This window comes from Protopterus annectens, chromosome 5.part0 (assembly GCF_019279795.1).
Source record: "Protopterus annectens isolate FY-2018-M chromosome 5.part0, PAN1.0, whole genome shotgun sequence".
NCBI classification, from domain to species: domain Eukaryota; kingdom Metazoa; phylum Chordata; order Ceratodontiformes; family Protopteridae; genus Protopterus; species Protopterus annectens.
Genome location: NC_056735.1, coordinates 38,616,681 through 38,631,363, shown reverse-complemented (window position 1 = coordinate 38,631,363; position 14,683 = coordinate 38,616,681). Strand labels below are relative to the sequence as shown.

The 14,683-nt window shown below is 37.3% G+C and overlaps 1 protein-coding gene across 1 annotated transcript in view; it reads left to right on the top strand.

The window, feature by feature from the left end:
- The first annotated feature begins 6,258 nt into the window (after positions 1-6,258).
- The window catches only part of SFT2D2 (SFT2 domain containing 2), a 749,963-nt gene continuing 741,538 nt past the window's right edge, over positions 6,259-14,683 (top strand). The window contains exon 1 of the mRNA XM_044072088.1: positions 6,259-6,480. Within this exon, the coding sequence (XP_043928023.1) occupies positions 6,415-6,480 (66 nt within the window). The 5' untranslated portion in view covers positions 6,259-6,414. The remainder of the gene's footprint in view (positions 6,481-14,683) is intronic.

The window sequence follows — 14,683 nt, the reverse complement described above, 5'->3', positions numbered from 1 at the left end:
GTTGGGTGCCGGGCTGGCACCTTGGCACTGTAAAACTCCACTGCCAATCATGAGTGGACAAGTGATCCGCTGCGGTGATCCCTAACAGGGAAAAAGCCAGAAGAAGAAGAATATTGCTTTATTTTTAATATACAGTGATAGCATATATTCCTGACACTTAATCTGAAATAGTCTTAAGCCCAGAAAGCCACCATGGAAGGAGGGTTGGGGGGTAGGTGGTGGGGGGGTCAGCTGAGTGGCTTCATCAAACACGAAAATGGTCTAAACTGGACTCCAGAATTGCTAAGACCTGCTATGGCATGATTATTTTGATGGGGAGAGCCAAAATAATAATAATAACAGTAACACTACTACTACTTGTTGTTTGTCTTTCAGCTTTTTCCCCAGTAAGGGGTCACCACAGTGGAACTCCGGTCCGCTAATGATTGGCAGTAGATTTTTACGAAACGCCGAGGTGCCAGCTCGACGCCCAACCTTCAACGAAGGCACGCCCATTTACGCACGCATGTCTTTCGAACGCTACTCAACCATGGGGAGGACATGCAGACTCCACACAGAAGGCACTCCCAAGCCAAGCCGAGAATCAAACGGGACAGCCTCTTGCTGTGAGGTAACAACACTATCGCCGTACCACCGCAGCATGTAATACTACTGCTACTAATAATAATAATAAAATTAATATCTGCACTTCTGCATTTTAAGTCAGAAAGGTTATATCAGACAGCTGTCAGCAGATAAACTTAACAAAGCCAAAAAGGTATTTGTTATATATTTTTTCAGATTTTTATTCTGAATCTTGTTAAATAAAGTCACAATAAAATGCTGTTTGAAAAAAAAAATCCAGTGACCTGATGTCTGGATAAATCACCCCCCCTCCTTTAAAGCTGGATACATACTTTTTGGAAGGGGACTGCTGCCTCATTTCAGGCACCGACTTGCACAACTTCTTCTTCTTTTTTTTTGGAAAGGGGGTATTAAAGGGAGAAGGATTAAAAAAAAAACACCCTCTGTCGCAATGGCAGCAACAGCTTTCAGCAGTCCATCTTTATAATGGGGCACTCTGGTACCTCTCATAATATGGCACATAAGAGTAAAATATATAATATTTAGTAAGTAACAACTTAATCTGGGAAGCTTACCTCATTGTGAGTAATGGTTTGTTCAAACTTAAAACGTTCCTTTGATGTATATGATTTAATATTATTTACTAGAAATATTTGTTAGTAATATTATTCACACACACACACACACACACACACACACACACACACACACACATGCATATACTAGTCAATGAAAGTGTGGATAGGATAGAACATGGATTTTTTATGACTCAAAATCTTGAATGTTATTCATAATGTGATACAGATGACAGAAATGGACAGCTGTTGTCCAAGGAAGTACACTGCTGGTTTATAAGGTTCAATGTTCTATATTAATGCCAGTTTTACCTCTCAGCCTCTTATCAGAAGAAATCTTGACAAAGCCTAAAATAATGGGGGAACAAAATCCCCAAAACAGGGAAAGATTTTAAATATTCCTCTTATAAACTTAGAAAGTTATAAGAATAACAGGAATTGTGTTAATATGCATTTTTGGAAGGATATAAAGTTTGAAACTCAAATGCATGTCATTATGTAGTGACTTAAATCCTCACTGATTTGCCAGAAAATCACACATTTTATGAGGAGCAGACCAAAAATATGAGGTAAAAATCTGGACAGTCTACAAAAATCTGGACAGTTGAGAAGTGAGATGCCAATCACTTATCATATTATATGACATACTGACTGTAACTTTTTTTTGCACTACTTCTGATGCATGTGCCGATGTAATTAACCATCACCAATACAACAGATATTGTAATCAGTCTTATAGTTTTGTACCATCCATTAGGGAAGTATCTCCCAGCCTGGGCACACCTCTAAACTGTCCAGATTTTTGACTCATATTTTCAGTCTATTCCTCATAAAATTTGTGATTTTCTGACAAATCACTGAAGACTGAAAAAGCTAACTAATGACAGACATTTGAGTTTAGGATTTCATATCTTTCAGAAAATGCATGGTATTATAAATATATTTGGAAAGGGAAAGAGCTAAAATATTTAGGAACAAAAATCTATTAAGATGTGAGTAAGTGTATTAATAATAATTGTGAAACAATACTTGGAAAAATGCTATTTCTTATTAAAATGGAATGAATGTTTTTTTTTTTATTTTTGAAGATAGGTTAGTATTTAATAAAATAATTGCATTACCCAAGACTATAAACATATTGCATTCAATAGCTTTAATACCTGACACATTTTTTTTTAAAGAAAATGAAAAAAAAATGTTAACTTCATTCTCATGGTATCCTTAAAAAATGAGAATTGATTACATAAATCATATAAGATTGTGGAAGTATGGTGGCATTAGCTTCCCAGATGTAGAACATTATTCTGTTGCTCCAAAATTTAACTGTATTATACAGTGGATATAAGAAGTTTACATACCCTGGCAAAAATGCCAGGTTTATGTGATATAAAAAATGAGACCACTATAAATAATTTCAAAACTTTTCCCCACCTTTAATGTGACCTATAACATGTACAATTCAACTGAAAAACAAACAAATCTGTTAGGGGAAAAAATATAAAAAATATACAATATGCTGGCTGCATAAGTGTGCACACCCTTAAACTAATACTTTGTTGTATGTGCACACCCTTAAACTAATACTTTGCTGAAGCACCTTTTGATATAATTACAGCATTCAGTCTTCTTGGGTAGGAGTCTATCAGCATGGCACATCTTGACTTGGCAATATTTGCCCACTCTTACTTGCAAAAGCGCTCCAAATCTGTCAAGACTGGGAGGGCATCTCTTGTGCACAGCCCTCTTCGGGTCACCCCACAGATTTTCTATTGAATTTAGGTCTGGGCTCTGGCTGGGCCATTCCAAACCTTTAATTTTCTTCTGGTGAAGCCATTCTTTTGTTGATTTGGATGTATGCTTGGGGTCATTGTCATGTTGAAAGGTGAAATTCTTCTTCATCGTCAGCTTTCTAGCAAACGCCTGAAGGTTTTGGGCCAAAAGTGACTGGTACTTGGAACTGTTCATAATTCCCTCCACCTTGACTAAAGCCCCAGTTCCAGCTGAATAACCCCAAAACATGATACTGTCACCACCATGCTTCACTGTGGGGATGATGTTCTTTTGGTGATGCAAAGTGTTGTTTTTGCGCTAAACATACCTCTTGGAATTCTGGCCAAAAAGTTCAACCTTGGTCTCAGACTATAACACATTTTCCTACATGCTTTTGGGAGACTTGATGTATTGTTTTGCAAATTTTAACCGGGCCTGGATGTTTTTCTGTGTAAGAAAAGTCTTCCGCCTTGCATCCCTACCCCATAGTCCAGACACATGGAGAATACGGGAGATTGTTGTCACATGTAGTACACATCCATTACTTGCCAGAAATTCCCGCAGCTCCTTCAGTGTTGCTGTAGGTCTCCTGGCAGCCTCCCTGACCAGTTGTCATTTTGTCTTTTCATCAATTTTGGATGGATGTCCAGTTCTTTGTAACATCACGGTTGTCCCATATTTTCTCCACTTTTTGATGACTGTCTGCACTGTGTTCCATGGTATATCCAGTGCTGTGGAAATATTTTTGTACCCTTCTTCTGACTGATACCTTTCAACAATGAGATCCCTTTGATGCTTTGTAAGCTCTCTGCGAACCATGGCTTTTGCTGTAGCAGGCAACTGAGTAAATGTCAGGAAAATCCTACTAGGACAACTGAACTTTATTTGGAGTTAATCAGAGTCTCTGTAATTGATGGCAGGTGTGTACCCAAAAAGATTGAATGCTGTAATTAAATCAAAAAATGCTTCAACAAAGTATTAGTTTAAGGGTGTGCACACTTATGCAAACGGCATATTGCACATTTTTTTATTTTTTATATTTTTCCCCTAACAGATTTGTTTGTTTTTTAATTGAATTGTACAGGTTATATGCCACATTAAAGGTGGGAAAAGTTTTGAAATGATTTATTGTGGTCTCATTTTTTATATCAGAAAAACCTGGCATTTTGAGAGGGGTATGTAAACTTTTTATATCCACTGTACTCTGGATAGACTCAACTTACATTAGTCAATGGAAAACCATTCAGGAGCAGATTTTACTAAATTCTTATAAGTGTATCAGCTATAATAAATTAGAAATATGTAACAATCCTTTCATCTGGTTAATAAAATTTACCTTAGAAGGAATTTAATTTCAGTCTTTAGACTCTGCATATAAGAAATCAATTCCTAAAACAATTAAGAAATATGTTTTGAAAACTGCATTAATATCACAATAGAAGTTTGTGTGCTTTCCCATTGCACATACCTCTAGATTTACGGAAACTCAGAACAATGTTAAAATGAATTGACTAAAAAGGAATGGATTAGTATTATGGTCTGATTGCACTGGAAAAGGAAAAGCTAAGTTGCCAGAATATCTAATGAAAGATTATAAGTTGCACGAATCTGTTAACCAGTTAAAATTATCCATCAATTTAAAATTAAATGAATTCATAGATAACATGAGTGAAAAGGAACAAAACACTATTCCCCCATTATATGAATATATGAAGCTATCATTAAATGTAAATTGACCTACAAAGGAAGCTTGTCAAAGTTATATAAGTTAATTATAAATAATAATTTTGATGCAAAATTCTGGAAATTTTTAGATCATAGTGGATCAAGTGACTCAATAAATGGCAAGAATAAAACTTTGCTACTTAACTCAGTTAGTCAACCCTCTTCAAGTTTATACTGGAAGGATTTTATGTGGAAATATATATGCGCACACACACAAAACGTTTGTTACTCCCTATAAAAATCTCTGAGTTTAGCAAAATGACTTCTTCAGTCTGCTGGAGATGTAGTAAAGATGTAAGAGACAATTGGACATACATGTTTATGAATTGTGAAAACTAAAGTGTATACTGGGAAGAGATAAGTATGTTTTTAAGGAGTTATATGATCTTATTGTTCTTTAACTATATCAGTATTACAAATGAATGTTCCACTTCCTTTACCTGTAAAAGCCAAAACAAGAAAAATGTTCTGGAGTTTCCTGGCAGTGACTCAAAAAGTTATTACAAAAAATTGGAAATCAAATTTGGTTCCTACATTCAACGAATTTTTAAATGTAATAAGAATAATATGCAAAACTGAAAAAGAAGTGATCAGAAGAACATTTGTAAATCATACCAAGACTTTTAGTGGTTGGGCTAGACTTGAAATGTTGCTATTGAAATACCAAGACTGTTAATGTGTTAACTTAGGGTTACCACCTGCCCCACTTTGCTGCGAGGGGCAGTCCCTCTTTGGGCAATTGTGTCCAGGCAAAAAATATTAAAAATGCAAATGTCTTGAGATTCTAGGACATAATTATGTCCTATATTTTATGTAATAGTTGCATAAAACAGTTATTCTGTATCTAAAATACCTAAATGTTACAAGAAACAGAATAAGCATCTAAAATGCTACAAGAATAATTATTTAGGCTAAAAAGTTAAGTTCTATCCGTTGTACTGTATGTTGTATGTGTCGGCCTGTAAAATCTGATGTGTGTCCCGAAAATGTCCCACTTTGGCCATTTGAAAAGGCGGCAACCCTATGTTAACTGTATAAGATTACCTTAATGATTAAATATAGTCCTAATATTGTATAAAAGTATGTGATGTTGAATTTCTTTTTTATTAATATATGTTGTAATTATGTTAAATTTATTAAATAAAAATTCTTAAAAAGTAAAGAAAATGCATGCTAATGCACTACTTTGTACCGTAAGAACTTTCTTAGTTTACAACAGCAATATTTTAAAATTCGTCCTTATCTGTAGTGTCCTCCCCATGCACCCACCCATTGTTTCCGTTTATCCAGTTTTCTTATGTTGAGAAGTTGAGCTGTACGGATTCGGGGGGAAAATTAATGTATTCTAAACACCGCTCTATCCTGTCCCAGTAAACAAATTTCAGTTAATTAAATTATATACAATAATACACACTAGTAAGTCCAAGTACCTTCACCTAAACCCATAGTCTGTGTACTCGTGCTCAGTTTTAAAGACGTTAATTCTGCAATAAACTGGAATTACAGTTATCCCAGAGCAGGATATTCCTCCAAACCACAGACAATAGCGGTTAAAAATGAGTTACAGAATAAATAAATAGAAGTTGTGAAAGTGGGACGTAAGGGGCGTGTATTCCCGTCAGTCAATTTGACGGTGCAATGGGTGTTTGCGGAAACCCGATAGCTCCGCCTTAACCTGGCCGGAGTCCCGTGTAACCGAGCGACAGCAGTCTATGAACAGTGAAGCGGAATAAGCAGCCAAGTTTTCTGGCGGTCAGAAGAAGAGTAGCGTCACAACGCTATGGACAAATTAAAGAAAGTGCTGAATGGCCAGGATGGCGGCGATGACAGGAATGTGCTCGAGGAGGTAACGACGCCGGGGTATTTGTTATCGTTATACAGAAACGCACTTTGTTATTAGCGGGCAACAGGTGATGTGTTTGTAGCCAAACGTAACCATGCTCTTATCACTTGGGACCACCCCCAGGCTTACCTTGGAAAGTTTATTCCTGTCTTTAAGTCACAAGTACTGGGTGTAAAGTACGGCTGAGCTTTTCTTAAGTCATTGACGTGCGCAGCCTGGGAAATGCTTGATTGAGAAACGTGAAAGGTATGCTGTTTGACAGGAACGAGTATGATTTTAACGACGTGATTTGTGAGGCATCCAACAGGTGGCTTAGCTATTACAGAATGCGCATGCTCTCTTAATATATGTTTATATATATATATATATATATATATATATACACACCCACATATGTGAACGCCATTGCCACCTTTTCAGATGCTCAACGTGAGACTTTTTTTGTCGAAACATGAGATTTTGCAGAGCAGAATATACCCACTGCCAGTGCAAACGGTAGAATGTTACTTTTCTCCCAAAATAAAAGCTTATCATTGTAACATTTCAGTTGCTTACTATTTCATATAACATGTAGGTGTTTCAGATAAAAAAAATGTTTTATGCAACTGTTATGAAAACTTGGCAAATATTTTTTGTCCTAAAATCTCGGGATATTTACAATTTTTTTTTAGTTTTTTCGCAGGACACAACTGCTTAAAGAGGGACTGTCCCAAGGAGTAACAGGTGGTGACCCTAGTATACACACACACCTATGTACACATCCATGCATTGGTGTGATTGTTATGTCTTTCTTTACACGCTTGCGCATTCATGCATATAGATAGATCATCTATGTTTCTACACAGACACATTGAAATGCATGCATTTGTGCATGTATGTATATATGTATATATATATATATATATATATATATGTTCGTGTGTACTTATATATGTGCATTATACATTATGTACACATATTTTGATATGTATATTATACATATATATATGTATACATTATTTGATACGTATAGTACGATATATGTTATGGGCGACGCAGTGGTGCAGCAGTTGGCTCACAACAACACGTTCTCCAGTTCGATTCTCAGCTGGGGTGCCTTCTATGCAGATTCTGCATGTCCCCCTGCATTTGCATGGGTTTCCACCGGGTGTTCCAGTTTCCTCCCACATTTCAAAGATGTGTCTGGAGCGTTTCTCTCTGGGTCTTCACTGTAAATGTGCTCTGTCCAAGTCACATTTTCCCTGAAAACAAATGTTAAATAGATTATTATAATTTATCATATCTGAATGCTGCATGTGTGCATGCAAAAACAGACAGATTTGTAAACATGTATACACACAAAATATAAATTATATATAGGTAGAGGTGTTTAAAGCATTAGTGTCATTCGAGATGAGGAAGCATGGACTCGCACACATCTGTACATGTACTTAACATTGAGATACTGCGTTATTAAGGCATCAGATGTGCTTGTTAGAATTAAGAGGAGTGAGTGGTTTTACACAAATGCATGCACTCATATACTGGAGCTGTTGTCAAAGGACTCTGTGGAACTGCCTCTTGTGCCCCCTTCCCCAATTTCCCTCCATTCTGGCCTTCGCATACCATATTTCTTGTATTTTCATACTTTGTCTTACAGTTTAGCTTTTGTTTTTCTTGGATCGGATTGGATAGTTGAACATCTTAGGACCATTAGAAACAGAGACCCCCATAATTCTCTATATACGGACAGTATCGTATGTACTAATTTTAAAAGATTTTTATTTTTTGTAATTAATAGGGTGTTGCACAATGAAAGAGGTGGTGATGAAAAATTAAAAGTGGAACTTTTGGAGTATAAGTGGCAGATCATTTTGGATGCAACACCACCACCTGGGTTGAATGATTTTATTTCTCTAGGGCCAGTTTTGAAACATCGAGCCACTAAAATTTAGATATGTGGCCTTTATTTATATTGTTGTGATTTATTTTAGTATATTGATATTAGGTGGAAATACTTAACATATTTGAGTCTTTTTTATGTTTGTTATAAGATTTGCATTTGTGGGTTGTACTTGTAGTTTATGTATGGTTCTTTTTTATATGATGTTTAGCTTTAAGATGATTGTGCTTTAGTCTTTATTGACTAATTAGTGATTGAGAAGTGTATGTAAGGAGTTTGGGAACAGCTACCATTCACTCTGATGCCATTGATTTATGGTGAAAGGGCTTAGTGTGTGGAGCAGCATTAAAAGGCCATCAGATTTACACTGTTGTTCATGGTTCATTTTTGTTTTTACAAGTTTACTATCCGTTGGGTAATTGTTTTTCCCTCCATCCTGGCCTTTGCATACCATATTTCTTGTATTTTCATACTTTGTCTTACAGTTTAGCTTTTTTTCCCTCCTTCCTTCCTTCAAAATAGGCTTAACTGTGCACAAATGCATTGTAATAACTGGAGGATGTTGTGACACTGCCAGCCCAGCTATTTGGAATTTTGTAAATAATCATATGTCATTTGTGAATATCAACATGATTCATATGGTTGTCTTACAAATGTAAGAGAACTGTATGTTATATGTATATTAAACTACTGGTACAGAAGTGTGTGTTGAACAGGGTCTGTACAGTACTGAGCTTCAAGAATGCAACCACAGCATACCTTGCTGGAACATAGAAGATTAACTTAACAAAACTTCAAGTAAATAAGTTGAAATTAAGTGCTTTACGATGTTCTATAAAAGTTAATGCAGCAAGGAGACAGGATGTCTAGAGCTAGAAGTTTTTCTGTTGTCTGAAAAGATAAGTAATTACTAGGTTTAAAATGTCAAGTGTTTGCTTTATGACTTCGTAGGAGCTGCACATCTGAGAGATATGTATTTTTGACACAGATGCTAGGTTTCTGTTTAGCCTGAGAACTGAAGTCATGTGACAGTGATGTCATCCAAGCTAACCCAGCAGCAATGTTTGATATTAATTTAAGAACTCTCTCAGAGAGAGACTATGCATTTTGTATTTTGTCTTTGACCCGGAAACATCAATCATCACCATCTGCACTTGCCTTGTTAATAGTAAGTGAGTAAGTAATTTCTTTTATATAGGAATATAGTAGTTCAGATATTTTCTGTATTTATTTGAGGCTGTCCTGCGATGTTATTTTAAAATATTTCCTGTGATTTTGAACTCTGAAGTAACTGTGTTTGTTTTCTGAGTATCATCGTGTTCTCTTAAATTATTAAATATATTCAAACCTGTATTTGTGGCTGATATTTGTGAGACATATTTAAGCTCTGAGAGTGCTTGCATATGTATTTGGTGACACTGTACAGGCCACTCCTAAATACCCTTGCTTGTTCAGACTAGCATTTGAATTATTAGTGACATTACACAGTAGGCTTGGACACCCTTTGTGAGGGCCTTATTGTAGCTGATAAGGGTGGCTGGTGGCAGCTGGAACTACTTTTATAGTCTGGGTAAAAGGGGCCATAGCTAGTAAACCTGTGCCAGCGTTTACCAGGTGCGTGTGTGTGTTTGTATTTCAGTCAGATCTCAGTGTGTGTGTCAGCTACTTTGGTAGGGACATGAAACACTGGTTGGACAGAGAGGGTGCTGGAAGTCTTAGCTTGGCCACTCGGCTGAGATCTTAACCCTATAGCTGTGCCAGTGAGGAGGCTTATTGGGGATCTGGAGAAAGAGGGAGAAACCAGCCCCAGACTTGAATGTGGTCTGTGTGTGCTCTTAAGGGAAACTTGTGTGTACTTGTCGTCTTCCCAGTGTGTACGTCCCCCACTATTGCCATTGGTGAAGATTGAGGCTCCGTGATTACTGGGCCAGTGCAGGGGCATCACAGAAGTAATGGAATTGAGCAGGGGTAAGCCATTGGGATCTAGGTGCTCTGATGTGCATTTTAGAGCTTTTTTCTAACCTTTTGATACAGTGATGACATTTCTTTACCCATAATTTATTTCATAAATTCAGTCTTATTTTTTCTTTTGTGGAAAATAAAGTATCCAAGTCTTAATGTGAAAGCTGATTAAAATACTAAAATTCTGACAAGACAGATGCTTGTGAGGATATAGAAATCACATCTGAGAATAATTGCCTGTCTACAACTGCACTCCCAAAAAGTCACCTACTGCATGCCCTTCTAGCATTAGATTGAGATGAAAGTGAAAGAACAAATGGCCATGGTGGTATATTTCAGTTAGTGCTGCTGTTCATGTATGCATCCTTACCTTACCGCCCAACAGAGTACTACTTTCTGTGTTCCCTGTGATGTTAGATGGAGAAGAAACTGAAAGAACAAATGGCCACAATAGCATATTTCATCTTGTTGCTGTCAACTAGCTGTGTTTGTCTCTCTCTCTATATCTATACACGTGGCGTGACTTCTTACCTTTACCCTGAAATAATAGCCACCTGAATGCAGGAGTGCTGTCTCAGTTGTGAGGAATGTGGGTTTAAATAATGATCACTGCCACAGCAAGTGAACTTTGTCAGGCAGATGAGGTTTGAATCCCGCTACTCCCAACCATCATAACAATAGATCTGAGAGTCCTTGGGTCTGCTTCTCTGCTCCATATAGGTCTGATGGCCACCAGAAAGGGTGGTCTCTTGAGTCACACAACTGATACTAACAGGGTCAAATAGAAAAGATGGACACAAATGTGATTCATTAACCAATTCACTAAATGCAAGCTGGTCTCATGAGCAGTCAGATAATGTACGCACCCACTGGGTTTCCAAATTCTTCACCCAGATTAGGGCTATGCACTGACTACTTACTTGGCTAAATCTTTGGCCTAGCACCCCATGCCTTTTTCTCACCACTTTTTCTGTGCCAATCAGTGCTGTTAGTGTCCTCTACCCACAGTAACTGTCTTTCAAAGAAATTATTGCTTTCAGAAACAGACATTGGTAAGGTGCTTCTGCAGTCTCTAGATATTGGGCTTGGGATCCAGCACACCAGCTACAATGCTTGTCCTGATCCTGTAGCCAATTAGCAGTTATAAAAATACACCATGGAAATGAGATAAACAACCTGGCTTGACTGATCAGCTTAACAACCTACAGCCAAGTAATACTGTCCCATTAACTAATAAATTAATACACAAATACTAAACACAAGATCTTTAAAAAATGAATGAAAAAATTATTTCCATTTTTGACCAGGTAAGCCTGTTTTGGTATAGATCCCCTTTTCAGCAGAGGCCTGAGGAGAAAAGCTCCATTTGTACACTGTAATACATGGTACAATCTAAACTAATCATCAGTGTCATCGTTGACAGTGCAGTATTAGAAAATGATAGAAATAGCATATTGATCTGATTCACATTAAATAAAAGTATACATTCGCATTGGTACAATCACAGTATCATGTTGAAATGGAATGTATTCTATACAGCCATTTGTAGTGGAACAGCTGTAAACATGACTATGCATAAGTAAGCTGATTGATAGTTGTATTAAAGTGCTACTTGGAGAAATTATTCAGATTGCATTAGGGTAGTGCACCCTCTAGGGGATGGAATGGTAAGTAGTAAGTTATAGGCACAACAATGTTAGTTGTGGATATTAGTATCAAGAAGTGAGTAGAGAATATAGCATTAATTGCAAGAAATGTAAGACTATATATGTTTTGCTTACAGTTGAGTTGTTGCTGTTTATTACTAAGGCCAGGTGTTTTGGGAGGTGAGAGATATTTGAGAAAGTGGTGGTAAGTGAGCGGCTTGTTCATGTTCGGTGAGGAGCAAGAGCATAGCCACAAGTCTTTGGGATGGTCTTGCAGCTGATCTTTGAAAGTGGGCAGGTTGTTATTGAGTCTTACTTTTAGAGGTAGTGAGTTGTAGTTTAAGGATGTGAATGGAATAAAAAGGGCCTCCCCTGCTGAGTTATAGGCTTTGTAAGTAAATAGTAAGGCTTTGTTTATTGAGAGTAGGTGTCTGTGGGCAGGATAGGTAGGTTTGGAGGATATGTTTTAGGCTAGGATACATGATTATTGGCTACAAGTAGTTGAGTAGCTGAGATTCTCTGGTAATTGTAGTCACTTGTGTTTTTTAACGGCAGTACAGTGATGAGCCTTCAGGTTGTTGACCAAACTTGGCAGTTTTTTTATAGCATTGTTGTAGCTTGGAGATTTGGTTGGTATGGAGATTGCCTCTCCTATACTTGTAAGTGTTGGTACTAGATAGGTGGATGCTGTACTGTTTCTACTATGTTCAGTGAGGCATTGTTTTATTCAGTATAATGCTCCAAGTTTTTGCTGTATCTTCTGGATTACTTCTTATGTATACTCGTCAGATACTAGGGTTTCATCTATAGTAACATCTAGCAGCTTAGTATGTGTAAGTCTTTGAATCTCTGTATTGTTTGAGGAATTGATTTTGAAGTCCAGATTGTTGTCTGAGTAAAGTTTAGGGGTATAGAGAAGCTTCAGTGGAAGAGCAGGACTATTGGGATAACTGTTTTCAATTTGGGCAGAATGTCAGCTGTACATATGAGACTTGAAATATGTTCGTATTGAATAAGAGATGTATGTGTGGAGGCTTTGTGTAGGTCATTTATGAAGGTATTAAATAGAAGATATTCTAAGATTCTTGAAGTACCCCAACTGTGGCTGGAAAAAAAGGAAGACAGAGCTGACTGCTACTTTACAGCTTGGTGCTTGTTAGTGAAACAGCTATTCAACCAGTGGAGGCTGAAACATGAGATACCAATGCACTGTAGTTTTTGGAGCAGTTTGTCATGCAATACATTGTCAAAGGCCTTTGACAGACCCATGAATTGTGTGATAACCATTTTACCATTGTTTCTATAAAGGTTCAAAGTATTGACAAAGTCCGAGAGGACAGTGTTGGGCCATGATGTGGTCTAAATCCATGATGGGTAGGAGAGAAGACACTTTTATATGTGAAGTGTTGGCACAATTGAGTATGAATGCATTTTTGTAATATTTTTTAGAAGGAAGGATGGTACTTGGGAAATAAATAATTTGATTCTTCTATGGTGCCCTCCTTTGTGTGTATAGAGTGTATTTTTTTCTAAGTAGCTGTAACATAGTGTTCTTGAATTTACTTGATTTTTTGATTAATGCCACTCCAGCTACAGCAATTTTTGAGTTACTTGGTTGGGAGGTTATGAGTAGAACTTTTTTTTTTTTTTTATTGTGGATGTGGAGGTTAGTTTTTGAGTGAAATAATTGTTATGGGTGTCATTGTGCAGACAGGAAGGGTAGTATTGCTGTTAGTTTTAATGAGTTTAGTAATTTGGATGAAGTGAATGTTTGAAATTGATGGTAATAGCTTCTGTAGAAAGTTTGGGAATGGGGGTTGGTTGCTTGGATGTGCTAATGTGTAAGAGCTCATGGAGGTCCAACAAGCTTCAGGATTACTTTGGTTAGAGTTTTGTAGTGTAAGTTTTTTTTTCTGCAGCACTGGGGTTGCAGAATTGCCTAAATGTCTGGTGCTCTGTTGTGTTTTCTGTTTTAGCCAGGGTTTCCTATAGAGTTAAGTCTGTTAGCCGTGCTCTGTTGTTTTCTATTTTAGCCAGGGGTTCCTATAGAGTTGAGTGTGTTAGCCGTGCTCTGTTGTGTTTTCTGTTTTAGCCAGGGTTTCCTATAGAGTTGAGTGTGTTAGCCGTGCTCTGTTGTGTGTTCTGTTTTAGCCAGGGGTTCCTATAGAGTTGAGTGTGTTAGCCGTGCTCTGTTGTGTGTTCTGTTTTAGCCAGGGGTTCCTATAGAGTTGAGTGTGTTAGCCGTGCTCTGTTGTGTTTTCTGTTTTAGCCAGGGGTTCCTATAGAGTTGAGTGTGTTAGCCGTGCTCTGTTGTGTTTTCTGTTTTAGCCAGGGGTTCCTATAGAGTTGAGTGTGTTAGCCGTGCTCTGTTGTGTTTTCTGTTTTAGCCAGGGGTTCCTATAGAGTTGAGTGTGTTAGCCATGGAGCAGGATTTACTTTTACTCTTTTTCTCCTCATGGGGGGCATCTTGTTGAGTATATTGTGAAAGATATGATGTAATTTCAGTGATGCATGGCTTAATGGCTTATATTTCTGCATGCTCCATTTATGTGATTTTAGGGTAGATGTGTATGCCTGTTTATCAGATTGTTGTGAACTATGTTTTAAGGAAGTTGCTTGGGGATACATATGAGGTATCTATAGGCTTGATTTAGTAAGTGGTCACTAAGTGTGTCTGAGAAGTCACTGATGGATGTAATTTTTACTAGGATCAGTT